The 21,314-nt window shown below is 41.2% G+C and overlaps 1 protein-coding gene across 1 annotated transcript in view; it reads right to left on the bottom strand.

Annotated features, from left to right (window-relative positions):
- LOC126483717 (tRNA (adenine(37)-N6)-methyltransferase) overlaps nt 1–337 on the bottom strand; it is a 95,054-nt gene extending 94,717 nt beyond the window's left edge. Inside the window, exon 1 of the mRNA XM_050106814.1 lies at nt 202–337. Coding sequence (XP_049962771.1) covers nt 202–287 — 86 coding nt within the window. The 5' untranslated portion in view covers nt 288–337. The remainder of the gene's footprint in view (nt 1–201) is intronic.
- Between the last annotated feature and the right edge of the window lie 20,977 nt (nt 338–21,314).

Here is a 21,314-nt window from a genome sequence, read left to right as displayed (position 1 = left end):
AGCTTCTTGCATTTACCTAAAGTGCCTCTGCTTCGTGGAATCAGCAAATTAATAGCATGACAACAAATAATAGCGCTGCAAATACAAGAACTGACAGTGATTACCGGCGCAATTCATTCTTTCGCTGAAATGACGACCTGTTACGTGCATAAACAAAATAAAAAGGACCTATAATAGCATACAGCACAGTAAACTTGTTACCTTAAATTATTAATTTCATTTCTGGCAACTGTAAGCTGCTGACGGAGACACGAAATGTCATCCTCCCGTTCAACACATGATGCCATGTTTCACAATATTTATTGTGCATTTGTGCACCGCCTTCCTCATAGCGCAGCCTTCTGTTACATCTGTTCGATCGGAAGTAATCAGGTTTTAACGTATGCTTCCTAGTGGCGTCAGCCCACCGGCGACAATCAGCACGCATGTGAAAATGTGTTGATGCCTATAAAGTCTGTTCGTTAGACTCACTGTTTGACACAATATTCCAACGACGTCGATATTTAGAAATCTGTTAAATTTAGCCGAGAAAAAGTCCTTATAGAAAACACTAGAGTTTATTCACCTTTGAACATGTTTATTTTCTAAATATGTACATATAACACTAAAAAGACACGATGAACATAAAATTTCAGGATATTTACATTAGGAACACATTACTATATATTATGTGAAAACTATATATGCCGGAACCTTTTAACCAATGATTTGTTACAATTCAATATGTCAGTAAAGCTAGGTTCACACACGCATATAATTTGGCGCTACAACTTGTGGCTTCGTGTAGTGGCATCGTGAGCTACGCTTAACACAGGGCGCAACAAATCCTACTTAGTTCCACAGCTTTCAGTATGGTGTCAGCTGAAACCATATGGGGTGGTATGAATTTTAAACTACAGGTCTGGCCTTAGTGCTGTGACAGGAGTTAAATACAAGGAAGACGAAACCCAAATGGTGGATCCGAAAATAGATTTCGCACACGGATAAATCAGGGGAAACAAACACATTTATCACAGAAATGACACTCAGAGACGAAAATGATGTCTGCAATGGCAAAATATAACCAACAGCTGGCATGTAAATATCATCTGCAGAAACTCCCCTCTTCCAGCATTTTAGACTCTTATTGTATTCCTTGATATAGGCATTTCAAATAACTAATTTTTAGTTTAACAGCTCCCACATCACAATCTGGCGTTATTTCCTGCATAAAATCCACAATTAAGCAATACCTGGTCTCACAAGTTACAAAGTTATTAAGACTCACTTCTTTGGTTGCTTATATCAAGTTCATTTATTTATTCCTTCGTGGGATGTGTCATTGATTTGTTACACTATGTGATCAAAAGTATCATCTGGCTGAAAATGATTACAAGTTCGTGGCGCACTCCATCGGTAATGCTGGAATTCAATAATGTGTTGGCTCACCCTTAGCCTTGCTGACAGCTTCCACTCTCGCAGGCATACGTTCAATCAGGTGCTGGAAAGTTTCTTGGGGAGTGGCAGCACATTCTTCATGGAGTGCTGCACTGAGGAGAGGTATCGGTGTCGGTCGGTGAGGCCTGGAACGAAGTCGGCGTTCCAAAACATTGCAAAGGTGTTCTATAGGACTCAGGTCAGGACTCTGTGCAGGCCAGTCCATTACAGGGATGTTGTTGTCATCTAACTACTCCACCACAGGTGCTGCATTATGAACAGGTGCTCGATCGTGTTGAAAGATCCAATCGCCATCCCCGAACTGCTCTTCAACAGTGGGAAGCAAGAAGGTGCTTAAAACATCAATGTAGCCCTGTGCTGTGATAGTTACACGCATAACAACAAGGGGCGCAAGCCCCTCCATGAAAAACACGACCACTCCATAACACCACCGCCTCTGAATTTTACTGTTGGCCCAACACACACTGCCAGATAACGTTCACCAGGCACTCGCCATACCCATGTCATGCCCATACCCTGTCATCGAATCGCCACAGTGTGTACCGTGATTCGTCACTCCACACAACGTTTTTCCACTGTTCAGTCGCCGAATGTTTACACTCCTTATACCAAGTGAGGCGTCGTTTGGAATTTACCGGCATGATGTGAGCTTATGAGCAGCTGCTCGACCATGAATTCCAATTTTTCTCACCTCCTGCCTAATTGCCATAGTACTTGCATTGGATCCTGATGCAGTTTGGAGTTTCTGTGTGATGGTCTGGATAGACGTCTGCCTATTGCACATTACGACACTCTTCAACTGTCGGGGGTCACAGTTAGTCAACAGTCGAGGTCAGCCTGTACGCTTTTGTGCTGTATGTGTCCCTTCATGTTTTCGCTTCACTATCACATTGGGAAAAGTGGACCTAGGGATGTTAAGGAGTGTGGAAATATCGCGTACAGACGTATGACACAAGTGACACCCAATCACCTGACCACGGTCGAAGTCCGTGAGTTCCGTGGAGTGCCCCGTTCTGCTCTCTCACGATGTACAATGACTACTGAGGTCGGTGACATGGAGTACCTGGCAGTAGGTGTCATCACAATGCACCTAATATGAAAAACGCATGTTTTTGGGGGTGCCCGGATGCTTTTCATCACATAGTGTAATGTTGAGCTCTTTCTCTCTTCTCTCTCTCTCTCTCTCTCTCTCTCTCTCTCTCACACACACACACACACACACACACACACACACACACACACAAACATACACACACACACACACACACACACACACACACACACACACACACACACACAGACGCACACTGCTGCAGAAAATCAAACATAGGTTGCTGTTCTTGTAGCTCTACAAGCTGCGAAAGTGTACCTGTCGACCACCGTTTTCATTGTTTTCAGAAATAAAATAAAAACACGTTGAAATCGAATGGAGTACTGTACAATACTCGTTTTTCGAAAAACTCCCGCCAGAGAGCAGTGGTGGTAGATAAGTGGCGCAACAAAGTACAACCCAGCTGCACTTCTTGAGGCGAGACAAAAGTTGCATCTCTAAATTTACGCCACTAAAAAGTATGAGTTCACACATGCAACTGCAATGCAGCTCCAGTACACCACTAGCTGCCGCGACACTGTTGTTGCATTTGCAAACCCCACTTAATTAGTCAGAAGTTTATCTCACTTAAGTCTGATTCCTCACAATCTTTTACGGGGCAGTATGGTTTCTTTTTAAGCTACTTTGCTAAAATACCTTCATATGCACTGTAGGGAACACAATGAGCAGGTTTTGGAAGTCTGTTGAAAAATCTGGGGCGCAGATATTTGTGGCTGTTGAGCACCTCAATATAGTCTACTACATTTAGAAGACAACTATACATATAAAGGCTAGCGACTGTCATAATATTGAGTTCTTTTAAGTGATCTATAAAAGGTTTTCTTGGATTAACTGCTGTTATATATCCGATAGCCTTTTTTGTTGCCACATGAATGTAGTTAAGGCAGTTTTTCAGCTGGGGTAGTTTCGGCATAGAAGAGTTCCATAGGTGAGATGGGAGTGGAAAAATGCAAAACATGCGTACATTAGTGGGGTACTGCTTACGTTATCCCTCAGTTTGTACAACAGGTAAATGACATGAGACAGTTTGTAACATAATTTTTCTGTGTGGCTAAACCAGCTGAGTTTCTGTTGGAAGTGGAAACTTGTGAGCTACATTGAAGACACTTAAATAGAAGACTATGTGTTAAGTTTTATTGTTATTAATTTGTAAATAATAAGTGCATTGGTCCATTGCTACAGTTACATTACGTTGCAGCTCCAGAAGAAGATTGCCAACTTCTGTGATTAGAGTTGTATCTTCTACGTACAATACAGCCTGACACATTAAGGACGAGCATAAATCGTATATACACTCCTGGAAATTGAAATAAGAACACCGTGAATTCATTGTCCCAGGAAGGGGAAACTTTATTGACACATTCCTGGGGTCAGATACATCACATGATCACACTGACAGAACCACAGGCACATAGACACCGGCAACAGAGCATGCACAATGCCGGCACTAGTACAGTGTATATCCACCTTTCGCAGCAATGCAGGCTGCTATTCTCCCATGGAGACGATCGTAGAGATGCTGGATGTAGTCCTGTGGAACGGCTTGCCATGCCATTTCCACCTGGCGCCTCAGTTGGACAAGCGTTCGTGCTGGACGTGCAGACCGCGTGAGACGACGCTTCATCCAGTCCCAAACATGCTCAATGGGGGACAGATCCGGAGATCTTGCTGGCCAGGGTAGTTGACTTACACCTTCTAGAGCACGTTGGGTGGCACGGGATACATGCGAACATGCATTGTCCTGTTGGAACAGCAAGTTCCCTTGCCGGTCTAGGAATGGTAGAACGATGGGTTCGATGACGGTTTGGATGTACCGTGCACTATTCAGTGTCCCCTCGACGATCACCAGTGGTGTACGGCCAGTGTAGGAGATCGCTCCCCACACCATGATGCTGGGTGTTGGCCCTGTGTGCCTCGGTCGTATGCAGTCCTGATTGTGGCGCTCACCTGCACGGCGCCAAACACGCATACCACCATCATTGGCGCCAAGGCAGAAGCGACTCTCATCGCTGAAGACGACACGTCTCCATTCGTCCCTCCATTCACGCCTGTCGCGACACCACTGGAGGCGGGCTGCACGATGTTGGGGCGTGAGCGGAAGACGGCCTAACGGTGTTCGGGACCGTAGCCCAGCTTCATGGAGACGGTTGCGAATGGTCCTCGCCGATACCCCAGGAGCAACAGTGTCCCTAATTTGCTGGGAAGTGGCGGTGCGGTCCCCTACGGCACTGCGTAGGATCCTACGGTCTTGGCGTGCATCCGTGTGTCGCTGCGGTCCAGTCCCAGGTCGACGGGCACGTGCACCTTCCGCCGACCACTGGCGACAACATCAATGTACTGTGGAGACCTCACGCCCCACGTGTTGAGCAATTCGGCGGTACGTCCACCCGGCCTCCCGCATGCCCACTATACGCCCTCGCTCAAAGTCCGTCAACACATACGGTTCACGTCCACGCTGTCGCGGCATGCTACCAGTGTTAAAGACTGCGATGGAGCTCCGTATGCCACGGCAAACTGGCTGACACTGACGGCGGCGGTGCACAAATGCTGCGCAGCTAGCGCCATTCGACGGCCAACACTGCGGTTCCTGGTGTGTCCGCTGTGCCGTGCGTGTGATCATTGCTTGTACAGCCCTCTCGCAGTGTCCGGAGCAAGTATGTTGGGTCTGACACACCGGTATCAATGTGTTCTTTTTTCCATTTCCAGGAGTGTATATAATGAACAGGAAAGGATCCTGTATTTAGTCCTGTGGAACACCTTTTGTAACAGATTATGAGTCTGATCTTTGGTTGTTTATTGCTAACATCTGCTCCCTATTGTGTAGGTATGACTCAATAAGGTGCAGAGCATTCTCTCCAACTCCATATTACTGGAGCTTTTTGATTGGTACACTATGGGGGACAGCATCAAAAGCTTTACTCAAATTCAGAAGAGTTGCACAGGTTCTTTCCCTACTTTCAAAATAATAATATCTTTTTGTGATGATGGTCTCATCTACTTTGACTGTGGAAAAATAAGGTATGAAACCATATTATGAGGTGCTAAGTAGATTATTTTGCTCGAAGTGCTCGCTCATCTGTTTGCACATACTATATTCTATAATTTGTTATATGATTGGTATGAGTGAGATGGGATGATAGTTATAAGAGAAGGCTTCATCAACTTTATTATGGGTATGGGTTACAACAGATTTTTAGGCAGTCTGAGAGGATTCCTTCACTTAGCATTTGGATAATGATTTTGGTTTGTAGCAGTAGTAGTTCTTTCTTTATACAACATGTAAACAAATGTACAGCACTAACTGCAGGACACATTCCTCACACATACACGAAGTCATTATGTTATGTGAAAATGTGTCCAGCAGTGCTTTGTTTCCATGTTACAACTCATTTTCTCCAATTCATTAATCATGGGAAATGCATAAGAACAGAACATTAGAGTCATGGGGAACATGCACTCTTGGTGATGTCTGGCTATGTTGTGCACCACTGGTGTTTTGACTTGCAAGTCCCTGTGTCCATGGATGTACATCACTGCTTGTTTACAGGTAACATCAACTTTTCACCGATTGGTGTGACCACTGATAACACACAGGTTACTAAATAGAGTTAATCACAGGCTTGGCTCATGCAATGGCAGTGGACACAGGTACAAATATGGCAGATTCCTATTTGATGCATGAATTAGCTGACAGCAATGGTGCTCAAGCTCAATGTGTGTACTGAGAGAAACGTCAAGGACATCGGTGCCCTGACAGGAAAATGTTGGAAGCCATTGATCGTAATCTTAGGAAACATGGGGATTTAAAACTAATACTCGCTACTATGGGAGGCCTAGAAGGACGCAGACATCTCAATGGGAGGCGACACTTCTTTGTGCAGCTGACGATGAGCCAAGTGCCATTACAAGACACGCAGCTGCAACACGGAATGTTGACTACATGACTATCTGGCGAATGTTACAAGAGGACCAACTGTATCCATACCATTGGCAGTGTGTGCAGGCACTATCGGCAGCTGATTTTCCTGCATGGGTATTCCTCTGTGAATGGTTTATTTAACAAAGCGACAACCCTAAATTCAGTGCAACGTTGCTACTTACAGATGAGGCGTCGTTTCAATGATATCAGATTGTAAATTTTCATAGTCAGCATGTATGGACAGACGTGAATCATCACGCAAATGTTGAACCAAGTCATCAAGAAAGATTTTATGACAATGTTTGGGCCATCATAATTGATGACTGTTTGGTAGGGCCTCACTTTCTTCCACCCGGGCTCAATGGAAAAAGTTGTCATAATTTCATAGAGAAGGTTCTATCTCACCTGTTAGCGGATGTGCCTTTAGCTGTGTGACAAAACATGTACTTCATGCACGATGGATCATCTCCTCATTTTAGTGTGACTGTCTATTGGCTTCTAAATACAAAGAGTGTTCAAAAATTTTTGCACAGTCCTCTCTAGTTTTTTTTATTTTTTGCAGGAGGAGAATGAAATTTTTTGTTAACATACTTGGAACATTTAGCTATAAGTTGGTAAATAAAAGTATTTTCTTTTATTTACAGGTGAGCCATAATGGACAGTGAAGTAGATGTCAGGTTGCGACAATGGTCGGTGATGGAGTTCCTCTTCAAGATCGGCGATGACTCTGTCACATCGATTCACAGGAAGTTGCTCCCTGTTTATGGGCAGGACACAGTGGATTGCAGCAGTATCCAGTGGTGGTTGCAGAACTTTAAAGAAGGCGATTTCTCTCTCCTGGACAATACACGATGTGGTAGACCATCAATGGCAGAAACTTTTAGGAACCTGGCTAGACAATGAACTGGGACCATTACTGTTTATCGTTGGATAAGCTGTGACGTGCCATCTAGATCCACAGACCTCAGCTTGAGGGTCGGCTCATCAGACTACACCATGACAATGCCAAACCCCATACAGTCTTTATGACACAGGAGAAAATCAGGAAATTGGGTTGGAAAATTGATCCTCATCCTCCCTACAGTCCGGACTTGCTTCTGTCTGATTTTTACCTCTTTGGTCGTCTGAAGGCCCACCTGTGCGGTAAAACATTTGATAGTGAGAAAGACCTTATTTCCTGTGTCAAGCGATGGTGTAAAAGTCAAAAAAATTTCATTCACCTTCTGCAAAAAATTAAAAAAATTAGAGGCGACTGTGCAAAACTTTTTGAACGACCTTTGTAATAGACTTGATGAATAAGCAGAGATGGATGAATTGACTGGCACCTTCGCTCTCTGGACCTAAAGACACTGGACTTTTATTTGTGGGGACATTTGAAGGCTCTTGTGCAAGGAACCCCAGGACAAAATGTTCAGAGTCTCCGGGCCAGTATTATGTAACGCTGTAAAACCATACTCAATACTCTAGTGCTACATCAGGACAGCCGAGATTCACTATGATGGTGAATTGATGCATTTATCAATGCCCATGGAGGGCATACTGAACATCTTCTGCAAGAAAAAGTTGCGTGTAGTATGCTGGTGCATTCAGTTCCTATGTGTGCCCATGATTAATGAGTCAAAGAAAATGAGTTTTAACATGGAAATAAAGCGTTTCCAGACCTATGTTCATATAACATAGTTTCTTCATCTACATGTGAGGAATGTGTCCTGTTTGTGCTGTACGTTTATGTTATATCCTGTATATTTTATTACATAATTCGAAGGTCTGTAGGAATCTTCTGCTTTTGAGTTGCTAATTTTAGCAGTTGCTTCACTAACTTGCTTGAAGTTGTTATACAGTTTATTATCTTGAGGTGGGAGTAAAACTTCAACTTTATTTGAGTCAGTATTGATAAAGTGTCATTTACAGTATTTGCTTGATCTGGAATGTTGCTGTGATTATTTTCAGAGCTTATCTCTGTTTTAATAACTTTCCACATTGCTTTACACTTATTTGTGAAATTGAATTATTGTTGTCAGTGGCTTTCTTGTTGGCTGCTCTAATTTCTAATATATATGCTCTTCTTCCTACTGAATAAATTTTCTTCTCACTCGACTCTGATGCAATGTGTCATAGTGCACTATCATTTCCTTCCTAAGTTTGCTCGGATGTGGCGTGTACTACTTCCTCAGTTCTTGAGGTTTATTACACTGGTTCTACTTTGGGTGTTTTTGTGACATATGGCACTACATGAGTCAAAGTTTTCCACTAATAATTCTAAATGTTTCTATGTTGATTCATTGACAGATACGTCATTAGTGGTTAAGATTGGTTTTTAACTGATTCAGTTTATGTTAATTGTTTGGTCCGATTACCAAGAGTTGAAGAAATGTTAAAAAATTGTTTGTTTTGTTGTGTAGAGGGTTCCTAAGCCATGACCCTCTATGATATGGAATCCTGAGGTTTACAGTTATTTGGCTGAAAGTCGAAGACTGTAATACCTAAGCAGCCAATGAGCTGCTAGATTTGCCATTTAGGTAGTAGAAGTTCAGTAATCTTAATTTAATAATAGGGCTTCACATTTTTAGCCCTATACATAAAGTCTGTCTTAGTATAACCAAATATCAATACTCTATAGTTTTTTATTGTAACAGCATTATTATCAATTTTCAAGATTTTCTATAAATACTTCTCCGTTATTACTAGGGGAATGGTAGTCTGCTACAGCTATTAGCCCCTTTCTTAGTATCAGTGTAGCTGAAACTTTAGAAACAGCTTCTTTACAAAACGAACTTTAATCTGTAGTTCCATATTCTAAATTATTTGTTTCCTTGATAAAGACTGAAACACCACCATGTTTCAGATTTGTTCTATAGTAACATGTTGCTAATTGGTATCAATAAAATGCACTTAATTCAATTTAATTCTTCCAACCAGCCTTCCATTGCTCTAAATTTATTTTTAAGAGAATGTACATTAATATGCAAGAAAAACACACATTTTGCCTTGATGTTTTGAGTCTCCTTGTCTAACTGGTGACACACAAAATACTCTACTATTGTCATCTAGATGCCCCAAGTGAAATGTATCAGATGACTTAGTCTGCCTCATCCTTGGGTGGCTGAAGTTTCTTCCTGTCATCTGGCTGCTCCAAGTGAAATACATCAGATGACTTAGTCTGCCTCTTCTTAGGGTGGCTGAGGATTCTTCCTAGAAGCATGTCACACAAGGTGTTTTTTCTGCTAACGTTGTTGATGATGGAGGTGTTGGTGTTATCTCACCATACTATGGGAGTGCCAGTTTAATATGATTTCACTTTTGAGTATTTGATTCGTATTCTTGGTACTACTGATTATATTTTTAATGAGAAGTTTTCTCCCAGACTATTAAGGTGTAACTCAAGTGACATGTGGAATCTGTGGCCAATGTTGTTAATATCTAGGAGTTGTGCATTTACATAACACTGATTTTTGTTCATTGGCAGCAGCAATTTCCCTGTTGACTGACGATCACAACGGCAAGATGTATAGTGTGGGATATTTAGCACAAAAGCATTTTTATGTGTCAGCTGTCTAAGCACTTATTTTAATTCCAGTTTTGCTTTGCAAGTTTCTTTTCTGTTTACATAATTTGAATGGGTGAAAACCAGCACAGCATATGTGAAATTTTTTGCAAAACTGACTTAAGTACACTTTCAACCATGAAACAAGGGATACTTGTCAGTGGCACCACAGTCTAACATAATCGCGACACTCACTGCTGCAAAAGTTGTTACCATTTGACTGCTGGAACGACAATAGCACTCAAAGCGGCCATGAAGGAGAACTTCAGATGCGTTGTAAGCATCATGTTTGTTTTGCATCCCTTTCCTAAGTGATTTAGAAAATATTTGAATTACTTTTCTGCCTCCAAGAGTTTGTGTAATATCAGAAGACATAGATGTTCCTAAAAATGATTCTAAAATAAGCACAAGTAGGGATAAAACTCATAAATCCAGTGACAAGTTACAATATGTTCATGACGAAACACTTGTGATGTTGGATAGAATTGCAACTTACCATGTTGATATCAACGGAATATAAACACACAGATACAGGCACATACAGCACAGACATGTACCTCTACATGCAAAAGGAATCGATGTCCCATTTGTCTTTTCATAGGCCTACTGTATTTTAGTCATTGTCGCCTGTTGCCACAAGTACGACCTTCATCTTTAGATAATTCTAAGTGGTGCAAGCAACTACCATATAGTTGGAGAAATATACTGCGAGTGTAAACCCCAAATCCTCAAGGCCAATAACACTGTCAGAAGTGCTATCGTTTGTTAAATTTGCCATTAGAGACTTTTCATCCAATGACATATATACTGGTTTATCAATATCAGAGAAATACTGTACCTTCTGCTTTAAAAGGTGGAACATATTGTCGCTTATCTTACATTTTATTTGTATGCCTTCCACATACATCTGTAATGTACACACTGACGGAAACATAAAACATTCTGACAAAACCTGTATGCCTGTAATATAATAAATTTAGAGCAAAGAGCTTAGTTTTGTCTTTCCATCTTGCAGATGGTTTATCAACAAGCCAACGGCATCTTTTTTTTTTAATATTGGGATCCTATAGTCTTCAAAATTTGTTTGTTCTTCTTCACTTGACCCTTCTGATACAGTTTCTGTTACTGTCTGTACTTAAAATCATAGGCACTTTCCTTGTCCCATAACAGTTTTGCATGAAGTGTAGCTACCTGCACATTCTGATACTCCACACGCTTTTTCTAAACCCGAGTAACTGCTCTTAGTTTTATCACTTCATCATCGAAGCAGGTCTGTGTTAGCGATTCAGATGAATCTGGCACTGATAAATGGAGAGTTGAACTGGATGCTTTTGTGCTGTAGGAGTAGTTTACAGCTTTAGACGGATTGTCGAGCCTCTGTGGCAGTTACCTCACCATCTTCAGCTGAGATGGTTTATTTGGAATGTGGTTAACTGTACACCACACGAGTTTATTATCGTCTGAATTCATGAACTGGTTTTGTTCGATGTCAAACGGACAAAACTTAACATTTTTCTAAAGGTAAACAGGATGTTTTTCATTAGATCTTCTCATCTGCTATTCACTAGCCATTTTCTACCCCTAAAACAAAACATTAATCATCAATATACATGTAATTTACAAGCGAGTCCTGACGATGCAGTATAGTAACATGATCGTTCTTGTTGCTGCAACCGTTGTACAAAACAAAATAAACAACTACTATTCGCTTTCGCTTTCACGAGCGCGCCGAACTCAACAGTTTAACTTACTGGCCGCATGGCCTGCTGCTGGCGCAGTAGGCAACAAAGTAGAGCCGAAGTGTCGCGACTGTTATGTTGGACTGCGGTGGCACGAAGATCCGGTGCCTACTGTTAATGTCTGCCATCTACCGATATGTGGTATAACTACATTCATCTTTTTTATTTAATTTAGTCGTATGGCTAGGGCCCCCCATTGGGCAGACCATTCGCCGGGTGCCGATCTTTCAATTTGACCCCACTTCGGCGAGCTGCAGTCGATTAAGATGATAGGATGATGATGAGGCAGCACAACACCCAGTCTCTGGGCGGAGAAAATTCCCCGACCCAGCAGGGAATCTAATCCGAGCCCATAGGATTGGCAATCCGTCATGCTGACCATTCAGCTACTACAGTTATCTAACCACAATCGATAGGCAGTGTCAGGACGGTGCAAGCAACAACACGGCAGACGCTCCAAAGAATCACGATTTAGGCTCTCAATTTCGGATGAAATCTCGATCAGAAATGAGTAATTCTACCTTTTAAGGTATTCAGTGTTGTTCAGAAACGACTGATGACGATTTATCAGGTTATGATTCAGTCGCAAACGAAGATTATGTTCCTGTTCAAGGTAACTAAAGTTCAAGAATTTTGTGTAACATTTTAGTGATTACATAAGGTATTGTTTTGAAATTTTCAATGACTTGTGGCCATTAGAAATGTCTTAAACTATTTTTTTAGTATATAAGCACACATCAAACTAGCATAACACCTTCTCCTTACTGTCAACAAAAACTATGTTCCATGTGAAAAATAGTGTCACAAAAATATTGTCACTTGTACTGGTATGTGACTGAAATGCATAACATCCTTGAGGTACGTTAGCATTCCTTTGACACAATTACATTCACCAAAACGACGAGATTATTTTGGGAACTATATGTATGAAACTGAGTATTGTATAGACATTTGCTTTATATCGATGCTTCAATAGTATATTTCCTTTTCTATCCAAATGCATTATCTTCTGATGAAAAAGAAGATCGTAGTAAGCCAGAAAAAACCCTAGCAATAAAAAAAATCCATAACACAGTTAAAAAACTCAAGAAGACGTTTTTTCAGGAAAGAGAAAAAGGAATGTAGAGTCATGGAAAGAAAATGCCTAAGAAAGCTGGAACAAGAATATACATCTACAACAGGAAAAACTATGCATGCAAGAGTCATCCAGCCATTTCAACATATCTGCCGATATGAATGCAGGACTTTCATAGAAGAAAAGCGAAGAACTATCCATGAAGGGTTTCGGAAAACTGTTTCTTGGCAACAACAAACGTCCTCCATAGTAAAATATCTTTCAACTGCCAAACCAAGACGTCCAAAACAAAACTGTAAGAACTAAAAGACACAAAGTACTGTCATGGTAATCGAGTGTGTAAGGGCAATCGCCAGTTTACCACAGCTGCATTATACAAACCAAGAGTCGATGGCCTATCTCCGGTTGATCACCGAGGTAAACGTGCTCCTGGAAATAAAATACCAGAAGATAAAAAGCATTCCTCATTACACAAATGACTATTCTCATAAACATAATCCTTACAGGAAATACCTGTCACCAGATTTATCTGTCTAAAAAATCAATATGCTTTATACTAAGAAGTGTGAGGAAGAAAACATTTTGCCAGTGAAGGCCTGCATTTACCCTAAAATGTTAAATTTAGAATTTAATCTATCATTTTATAGGCTAAGGATTGATACATGCAACTCTTGTGACCGATTAGAAAATTAATCAAAGCAGACGTAGATACCAGTAAAATTAACAATCTAAAGCTGGAGAAAGAGTTTCACCCAAGGAAAGTCGAGCAAGCAAGAGCCGCTGAGAAAGGAGATATACAGAAGTCAAAATAAGGCTCAACACATGTACTTACCTTCGACCTAGAAAAAACATTATCAACTCCAATGTTAACAACCAATGTTATTTACTACAAGAGACACCTTTAGACATTTAATCTTGGAATACTTGACTGTAGAACAGATCATGCTTTCATGTATATGTGGTCTGAAAATACTGCCTCATGTGGACCTACAGAAATTGGTTCTTGATTACTGAAGCATGTGTAATTATTGCCATCTGATATTAAACCTGTTATTACCTACAGTGATAGTTGCGTTGGGAAAAACGGAAACCGAATAATTGCTCGATTTTGGCTCTATGTTGTTGCTCAGATATCTATTGAAATTGTTGATCATAAGCTCCTTGTGCCTGGACATAGATACCTTGAAAATGATGCTGATTTTTCCCACGTTGAGAGGAAGAAAAAGCAAACCCAATTTATATTTTTGCCACAGGATTGGAAGAAGTTTGTAGAAAATTTCAGGGTGACATTTCGTGTGAAAGAAATGAAGCAAGATGATTTCCTATCTACAGAACCAATTGCAAAACTTCCATTAACAGAAAAATAGACACTGAGAAGCAAATACTGGTTAACACTCAGATGGATGCAATACAGAAAAGCTGAACCAAAATCATTCTTCATCAAGGAGTCATTGAACGAAGACATACAATTTCGAAAAGTAAATCTTGCACCTCCATGCAGTTCTGGAACAATACCTGAACAACTTCCACTACTTTGACATGGACCAGTATGTTTAAAGCAAGTAAAACTTGAAGACTTGACGTCGTTGTTACAGTTTATTCCTCCAGTGTACCACAACTTCTATAAGAGTCTGACACCGATTCAGAGCTCACCAGAAAATCAACCAGGACGTCGTAGTCGCCCTTGTGGTCGTACCCATGGTCGTGTCAGAAGTCAGAATTGTCTTGCACACTTCCCACAGTACACTGCGCAGCCAGGTGATGAAGAATGCTACCCTGACAACTGTGATAGTGATGAAGTGAATGAAAGCGAGTAAGAGGTGAAACGTCCCCTTAGAGAAATTATATATGACTGTGCTTAAACTGACACACAATATTTTTAGCGCAACGCAATCTGACTTGCAAAATCCGTACAAAATAATGGCCCTGTTAACATTAAACTATACCTTTCAGAAATCACTTACCTCACAAAATCTTCGCTACTCAAGCTACTGCAATACAGCGAGCGCCACTACTGCCAGCTAAATAAAAGATTCAAACTACGGAAGGCACTAACTACTGATAGGGATAGTTAGCAAAATGAAAGATTTTAATAGAGAACAAACAATGTATTTACCTTAATAGAGTTGAAAAATCATAATATACATATCAGTTCATGACAAATTTCAAAACTCCGCCATCTCTCTCCCCACATCCACCACTGCTGGCGGCTCACCTCCAACTGCACAACGCTACGCGCTGTTCACAGCCAGCTGAATAACACTACAATGGCGAGTATTACAACAATGCAAAGCAGCCACAGACTGCACACAGCACAGCCAGTGATTTTCATACAGAGGTGGCGTTACCAATAAAAAAAACCTAAACAGCCTACTTACATAGCCCCCATGCTCCCCACAAAAAATTTTACAAATTGTTTTGGGCACTGGCCAATACAGATTTGAAAAAATTTTTCATAATTACAGTAAGAAAGATATCAAATGCACGCACTTATTAATACAATGTTGGTCAAAAGCTCAAATTTTCTCACAGTCCATAAAGACAGTCCCGATCATTCATCACAGTAAAACTGCCTTTTGTTTTCTCAAAGTCTGAGCAGTAAAAGACAATGCACACGGAAGTAGTGGATTTCCATGCAGTCTTGAAGAAGTAGTGTTGTCCTTCCAACGGAAAGACAGTGATGACTCTCGACATGCAGACAAGTAATGGGTCACAACAGAGCAAACCCACAGCAGAGTCATTCGAAGTTTTGAAGAATATTGGTAGGCAGGTCATCACAGAGTAGACCCACTGTAGTCCTGGTAGAGATTACGGTATTGGTGGGCCACCAGAGGTGCAGACCCACTGCAGTCCTGGTAGAGATTGTGGTATTGGTGGGCCACCAGAGGTGCAGACCCACTGCAGTCCTTGTAGAAATAATGGTATTGGTGGGTCATCAAAGATGAAGACCCACTGTAGTCCTTGTAGAGATGGCCAGCAGCCATCTGTTGTGAGTGTGAAGGTGCACAATCACCATTGAAGAGTCTTGTGGATAATATAGCAGGCCCATAACCACCACTTGCGCACTCACAAAGTTTTTGGAATTGTCCTTAGAACCAGCAATGCTGTTATCCAGTCCCTTGCTGAATTATTAACACACGTGCAAACACTAACAGTCCCAACTTCTCACATACTGTGCATATATTATGGCCAACAGAAACGTGTGCAGTGAAATGATACTTACAGGTTGCTTAGTTTGATGAACTGGGTAAATTACAATTTTATAACATGAGAATACAATAACAAAGGTACAAAATACATCATTAAAGAACATAACAATACAGATAACATTTGTAGTACAGGCTTTACAAAAGAACCGAACTAACATATACATCAGTGTTACAGGAATTATGACGTAAGTACATGCATAAAAGATCAGAATAATTCTGACTGCGTATCAGAAGATTCCAGGTTCGAATCCTGGCAGGGTCGCCATATGAAACGTCCCCTTAGAGAAATTATATATGACTGTGCTTAAACTGACACACAATATTTTTAGCGCAACGCAATCTGACTTGCAAAATCCGTACAAAATAATGGCCCTGTTAACATTAAACTATACCTTTCAGAAATCACTTACCTCACAAAATCTTCGCTACTCAAGCTACTGCAGTACAGTTAGCGCCACTACTGCCAGCTAAATAAAAGATTCAAACTACGGAAGGCACTAACTACTGATAGGGATAGTTAGCAAAATGAAAGATTTTAATAGAGAACAAACAATGTATTTACCTTAATAGAGTTGAAAAATCATAATATACATATCAGTTCATGACAAATTTCAAAACTCCGCCATCTCTCTCCCCACATCCACCACTGCTGGCGGCTCACCTCCAACTGCGCAACGCTACGCGCTGTTCACGGCCAGCTGCCTAACACTACAGTGGCGAGTATTACAACAATACAAAGCAGCCACAGACTGCACACAGCACAGCCAGTGATTTTCATACAGAGGTGGCGTTACCAATAAAAAAACCTAAACAGCTTACTTACAGAGGAAAGAATTTATTCTTTAAAGGCATAGTGATACAAGTGACATTTTATGAAGACATTTTGAAACAATAATGGTACAAGTGAACTTTACGGATATTTTAAACTATGACGCCTTAAACACCGAGGACCTTCAGATACGTATCATATATATGTCCCTCAAGTATAAAACTTTGTATAACTCTTTTGTTTCATTTTGTATAACCTGTGATTTTATATAAACACTGAAATGTGTAAGGTCGTTTTTCTCACAAGAAAACTATATACTACTTATACCATAGGAAACAAAAGAAAAATTTGGAGTAGGTATTAAAATCCATGGAGAAGAAATAAAAACTTTGAGGTTTGCCGATGACATTGTAATTCTGTCAGAGACAGCAAAGGACTTGGAAGAGCAGTTGAACGGAATGGACAGTGTCTTGAAGGGAGGATATAAGATGAACATCAACAAAAGCAAAACGAGGATAATGGAATGTAGTCGAATTAAGTCAGGTGATGTTGAGGGTATTAGATTAGGAAATGAGACACTTCAAGTAGTAAAGGAGTTTTGCTATTTGGGGAGCAAAATAACTGATGATGGTCGAAGTAGAGAGGATATAAAATGTAGACTGGCAATGGCTAGGAAAGCGTTTCTGAAGAAGAGAAATTTGTTAACTTCGAGTATATATTTAAGTGTCAGGAAGTCGTTTCTGAAAGTATGTGTGTGGAGTGTAGCCATGTATGGAAGTGAAACATGGACGGTAAATAGTTTAGACAAGAAGAGAATAGAAGCTTTCGAAATGTGGTGCTACAGAAGAATGCTGAAGATTAGATGGGTAGATCACATAACTAATGAGGAAGTATTGAATAGGATTGGGGAGAAGAGAAACTTGTGGCACAACTTGACCAGTAGAAGGGATCGGTTGGTAGAACATGTTCTGAGGCATCAAGGGATCACCAATTTAGTATTGGAGGGCAGTGTGGAGGGTAAAAATCGTAGGGGGAGACCAAGAGATGAAGACACTAAGCAGATTCAGAAGGATGTAGGTTGCAGTAGGTACTGGGAGATGAAGAAGCTTGCACAGGATAGAGTAGCATGGAGAGCTGCATCAAACCAGTCTCAGGACTGAAGACCACAACAACAACAACACAACCATTATGATTTTCATTCATTCATTTGTCCTGCCTTGAAGCACAGTATAACCTTTTGAGGACAAACTCCTTCTATTGTGGACCATCCTTGTTTGCATATTCCGGACATAGGTGTGCCAGGCTTTATGAAGGCACTTGCATTTCTCACATGCTGTTCATTAATAAGAGGAGCAAATCCTTGACCATGACCATCCACCATTACAATTACTTTATTCCTCTGTTCAAGATTCTTACCACTTTCAGATTGGACAATTGTATAATTACAATCAACAGCACATAAATTTCTTGGACCAGTTTTTTCGTTTTTTTTTTCATTTTCAGCTAAGTCCAGCACTTAAAATTTACTAAAAAGTAAGATATTGTCCTGTTCCTGGGATTTAACTGTGGTGTTTTGTTTAGGAAACACAAAATCGGACCATCATTTTGAGAATTCGTTTCATTCAAATCATCACTGCTCATGCCAGTACTCTGTAGTTACAGAGCTTCAGTTCTGTTGCAGTATAGCGCAGTGCAGTGTTGACTTGTGCCACTCGCACACGAACGTATATATATAAATATCGTTATAGCGCAGCTGTCAGTTGGCTTTCCATGCCAGACATCAGGGGCGATGGTACCTATGGTGAATTATTTCGAGCCATCAGAGAGATGGTATGATTTTTGTATGTATTCTTGTGCTCTTTTTCTTATCGAAAAGAAATAATTTTGTTCAGAAACATTTCATCTATACTAGGATTGCGTGCCATTAAGCCACGAACTTGCTATTGTTTTGTAAAGAGTTTAACTCCTTAGGCAAACACAATAAAGGGACAGTTCGCATATGCAGTGATAAGTCATTTCACGCATCTTTAGGCTAGACAATGAACCGGTCGACGACATATCTAGCATTATGGCCATAGTGGTGATCACAATGTGATCTAGCCTGTGAAATGACAGCAGATGAAACAAGTATGATGGCATCATCGGACATGACGATTCTGGCAGTTTCCTCACTTACAATGTGCTTGCTCCATTCTGGCTGCACAACCTGGCGCTGTGGTTCATGCAGTTTCCTCTATGTGGGTATTACAGCAGACTCCACTAAATTTGCATTGGTATTTAGTCAGCTGGAGCATTGGTACGCCACAGAAGTGGAAGATGTCATCACTGCACTGCCCAGAGATGGTGCATACAAAAAGCTGAAACTGGAATTGATACTGGGATTCTGCATCACAAGAGCAACGCCTCTGGCAAGTGCTAACCCAAGAGGATATAGGAGACTGAAAGCATTCCCAATATTTATGGCATCTGCACAGCAAGTTGGACACTGGAACTGTGCTGGACAACCTGCTGCACACATCATGGAGCAGCTGCTTGTCTCCACAGGTGAAAAAACATCACCAACACGATAGCATATGCTATATTTTTGCTCCGGCTGGTGCATGAGACACTGTGTAACAACATGTCAACAGTGTCATGTAATCCAGTATCATCAACGATGTTCTCTGCCCTGAGTGGTGCACTGGCTGTGATGTGTCACAGCCTAACATCAACAATGCTCACAAAGGCAGATTGCAATAATCTGACAGCTAAGGTCGAGACTCTAACAAAACGACTCGACTAGTTGCTACCCCACCACGAATGCAGTGACAATAGAAACCAGTACTGCAGGAGGTCTAGAAGTCATTCCTCTACTACCTCACTGACATATGAACAACAACAGCACTTCGTCTGCTCGTATCACGGTAGATTTTGGACCCAGGCACAATAGTGCACATCACCATGAATGTACCCAAATGCCAGCCGGCCAGAGTGGCCGTGCGGTTCTAGGTGCTACAGTCTGGAACCGCGAGGCCGCTACGGTCGCAGGTTCGAATTCTGCTTCGGGCATGGATGTGTGTGATGTCCTTAGATTAGTTAGGTTTAAGTAGTTCTAAGTTCTAGGGGACTGATGACCTCAGTAGTTAAGTCCCATAGTGCTCAGAGCCATTTGAACCATTTTGTACCCAAGTGCCAGTGGCAGTCAGATACATGCACTGCCTCTGATTGCCAAGTGTTAACCCAGCGCCTTTTTATCAGTCATCGGAAGTTGGGCTAAATCATCTAATGGATACCAGGTCAGACTTGTGTATTTTTCACCAGAGCCTGATACCCTATCAGAAACCAGCAACCTTATTTGTCTGTCCACTGTAAACATCTCTTTAGTACCAACCTATGGCAACCAACATAGGAAATTAGACCTGGGGCCATGCTGAGCATTCATATGGGATTTTACGATAGCAAATGTCACTGAGCGCATCATCAGTGCTGATCTGTTGGTTTACTACCACCTAACAGATATGGTAAACATGCAATTATTGGATGGCGTAATGAGCCTGGTGGTTTTGGGTTTCCATCGCTGTGCAGTGCTGCGCTCAGCTAATGTTGTTCAGGCGGATGCTGCGGAATGTATGCACCTGCTTCAGTGACTCCTAGCGTTGACATGACCCCAAGAGCACCGAAAGAGGTATGTCATGATACTGTATATTATATCAAGGACACAGACAACCTGCCAGTTTCCTGTCGAGCATTATATTTGGATCCAGAACAGTTAGCAATCACGAAGGCAGAATTTAACGCCATGCAGAGAGGGGAGATTACACTGCTACTCTTGCTCAATCTCTTGCCGATGGAAGATAGTGCACGGCATCCATGCAGTGATCACAATGCCTTTAATGCTTGATTACGTCAGATCGTTATGCCGTTCTTTTACTACATTATGCATTACACAGCGTGACAATTTTTAGTATAATACTGTGCTGTGGCGTACACACAAATATTTGAAGTTGAAGAAGACATTCCAAAAACCGCAGTCATCACTCCACTTGGATTGCTGAAGAATCTGTATATGATATTCGAGTTGCAAAACGTCACAGAAGTATGATAGCCATTTATGAATCTGCTACTACAAGGACTAAACTATTTCATGTACTTAGACAACATCCTCATATTCTCATCAACCATGGAAAAACATAAGCAACAGTTGATAAAAGTCTTGGAAAGGCTAAATAAATATGGTGTGGTACTGAACACAGCCAAGTGTGTTTTTGGAAAGCCACAGATCGAGCTTTTTGTGCCCCGAATTTCGTCCAAGGGCTCACTTCCTCGGCGTGAGAAGCAGAAGCTAGCTTACAATCACGCACCCAGGCATTGTTTAGAAGTTACGGCTTTCTCTCGGCATGCTGGACTTCTGTCACCCAAGACTGCAACATTCAGTGGTCTACAAGAATCTCTTATCACAACACTTGTTAGCCCAAAAATCAATGGGACTTTGCCAATCCAGTGGACTGACGCCATGGGTTTGACCTTTGAAG

Source organism: Schistocerca serialis, chromosome 6 (genome assembly GCF_023864345.2).
Source record: "Schistocerca serialis cubense isolate TAMUIC-IGC-003099 chromosome 6, iqSchSeri2.2, whole genome shotgun sequence".
NCBI classification, from domain to species: Eukaryota; Metazoa; Arthropoda; class Insecta; order Orthoptera; family Acrididae; genus Schistocerca; species Schistocerca serialis.
Note: the sequence above shows the minus strand (reverse complement) of the source record. Positions and strands in the feature narration are given on the sequence as shown.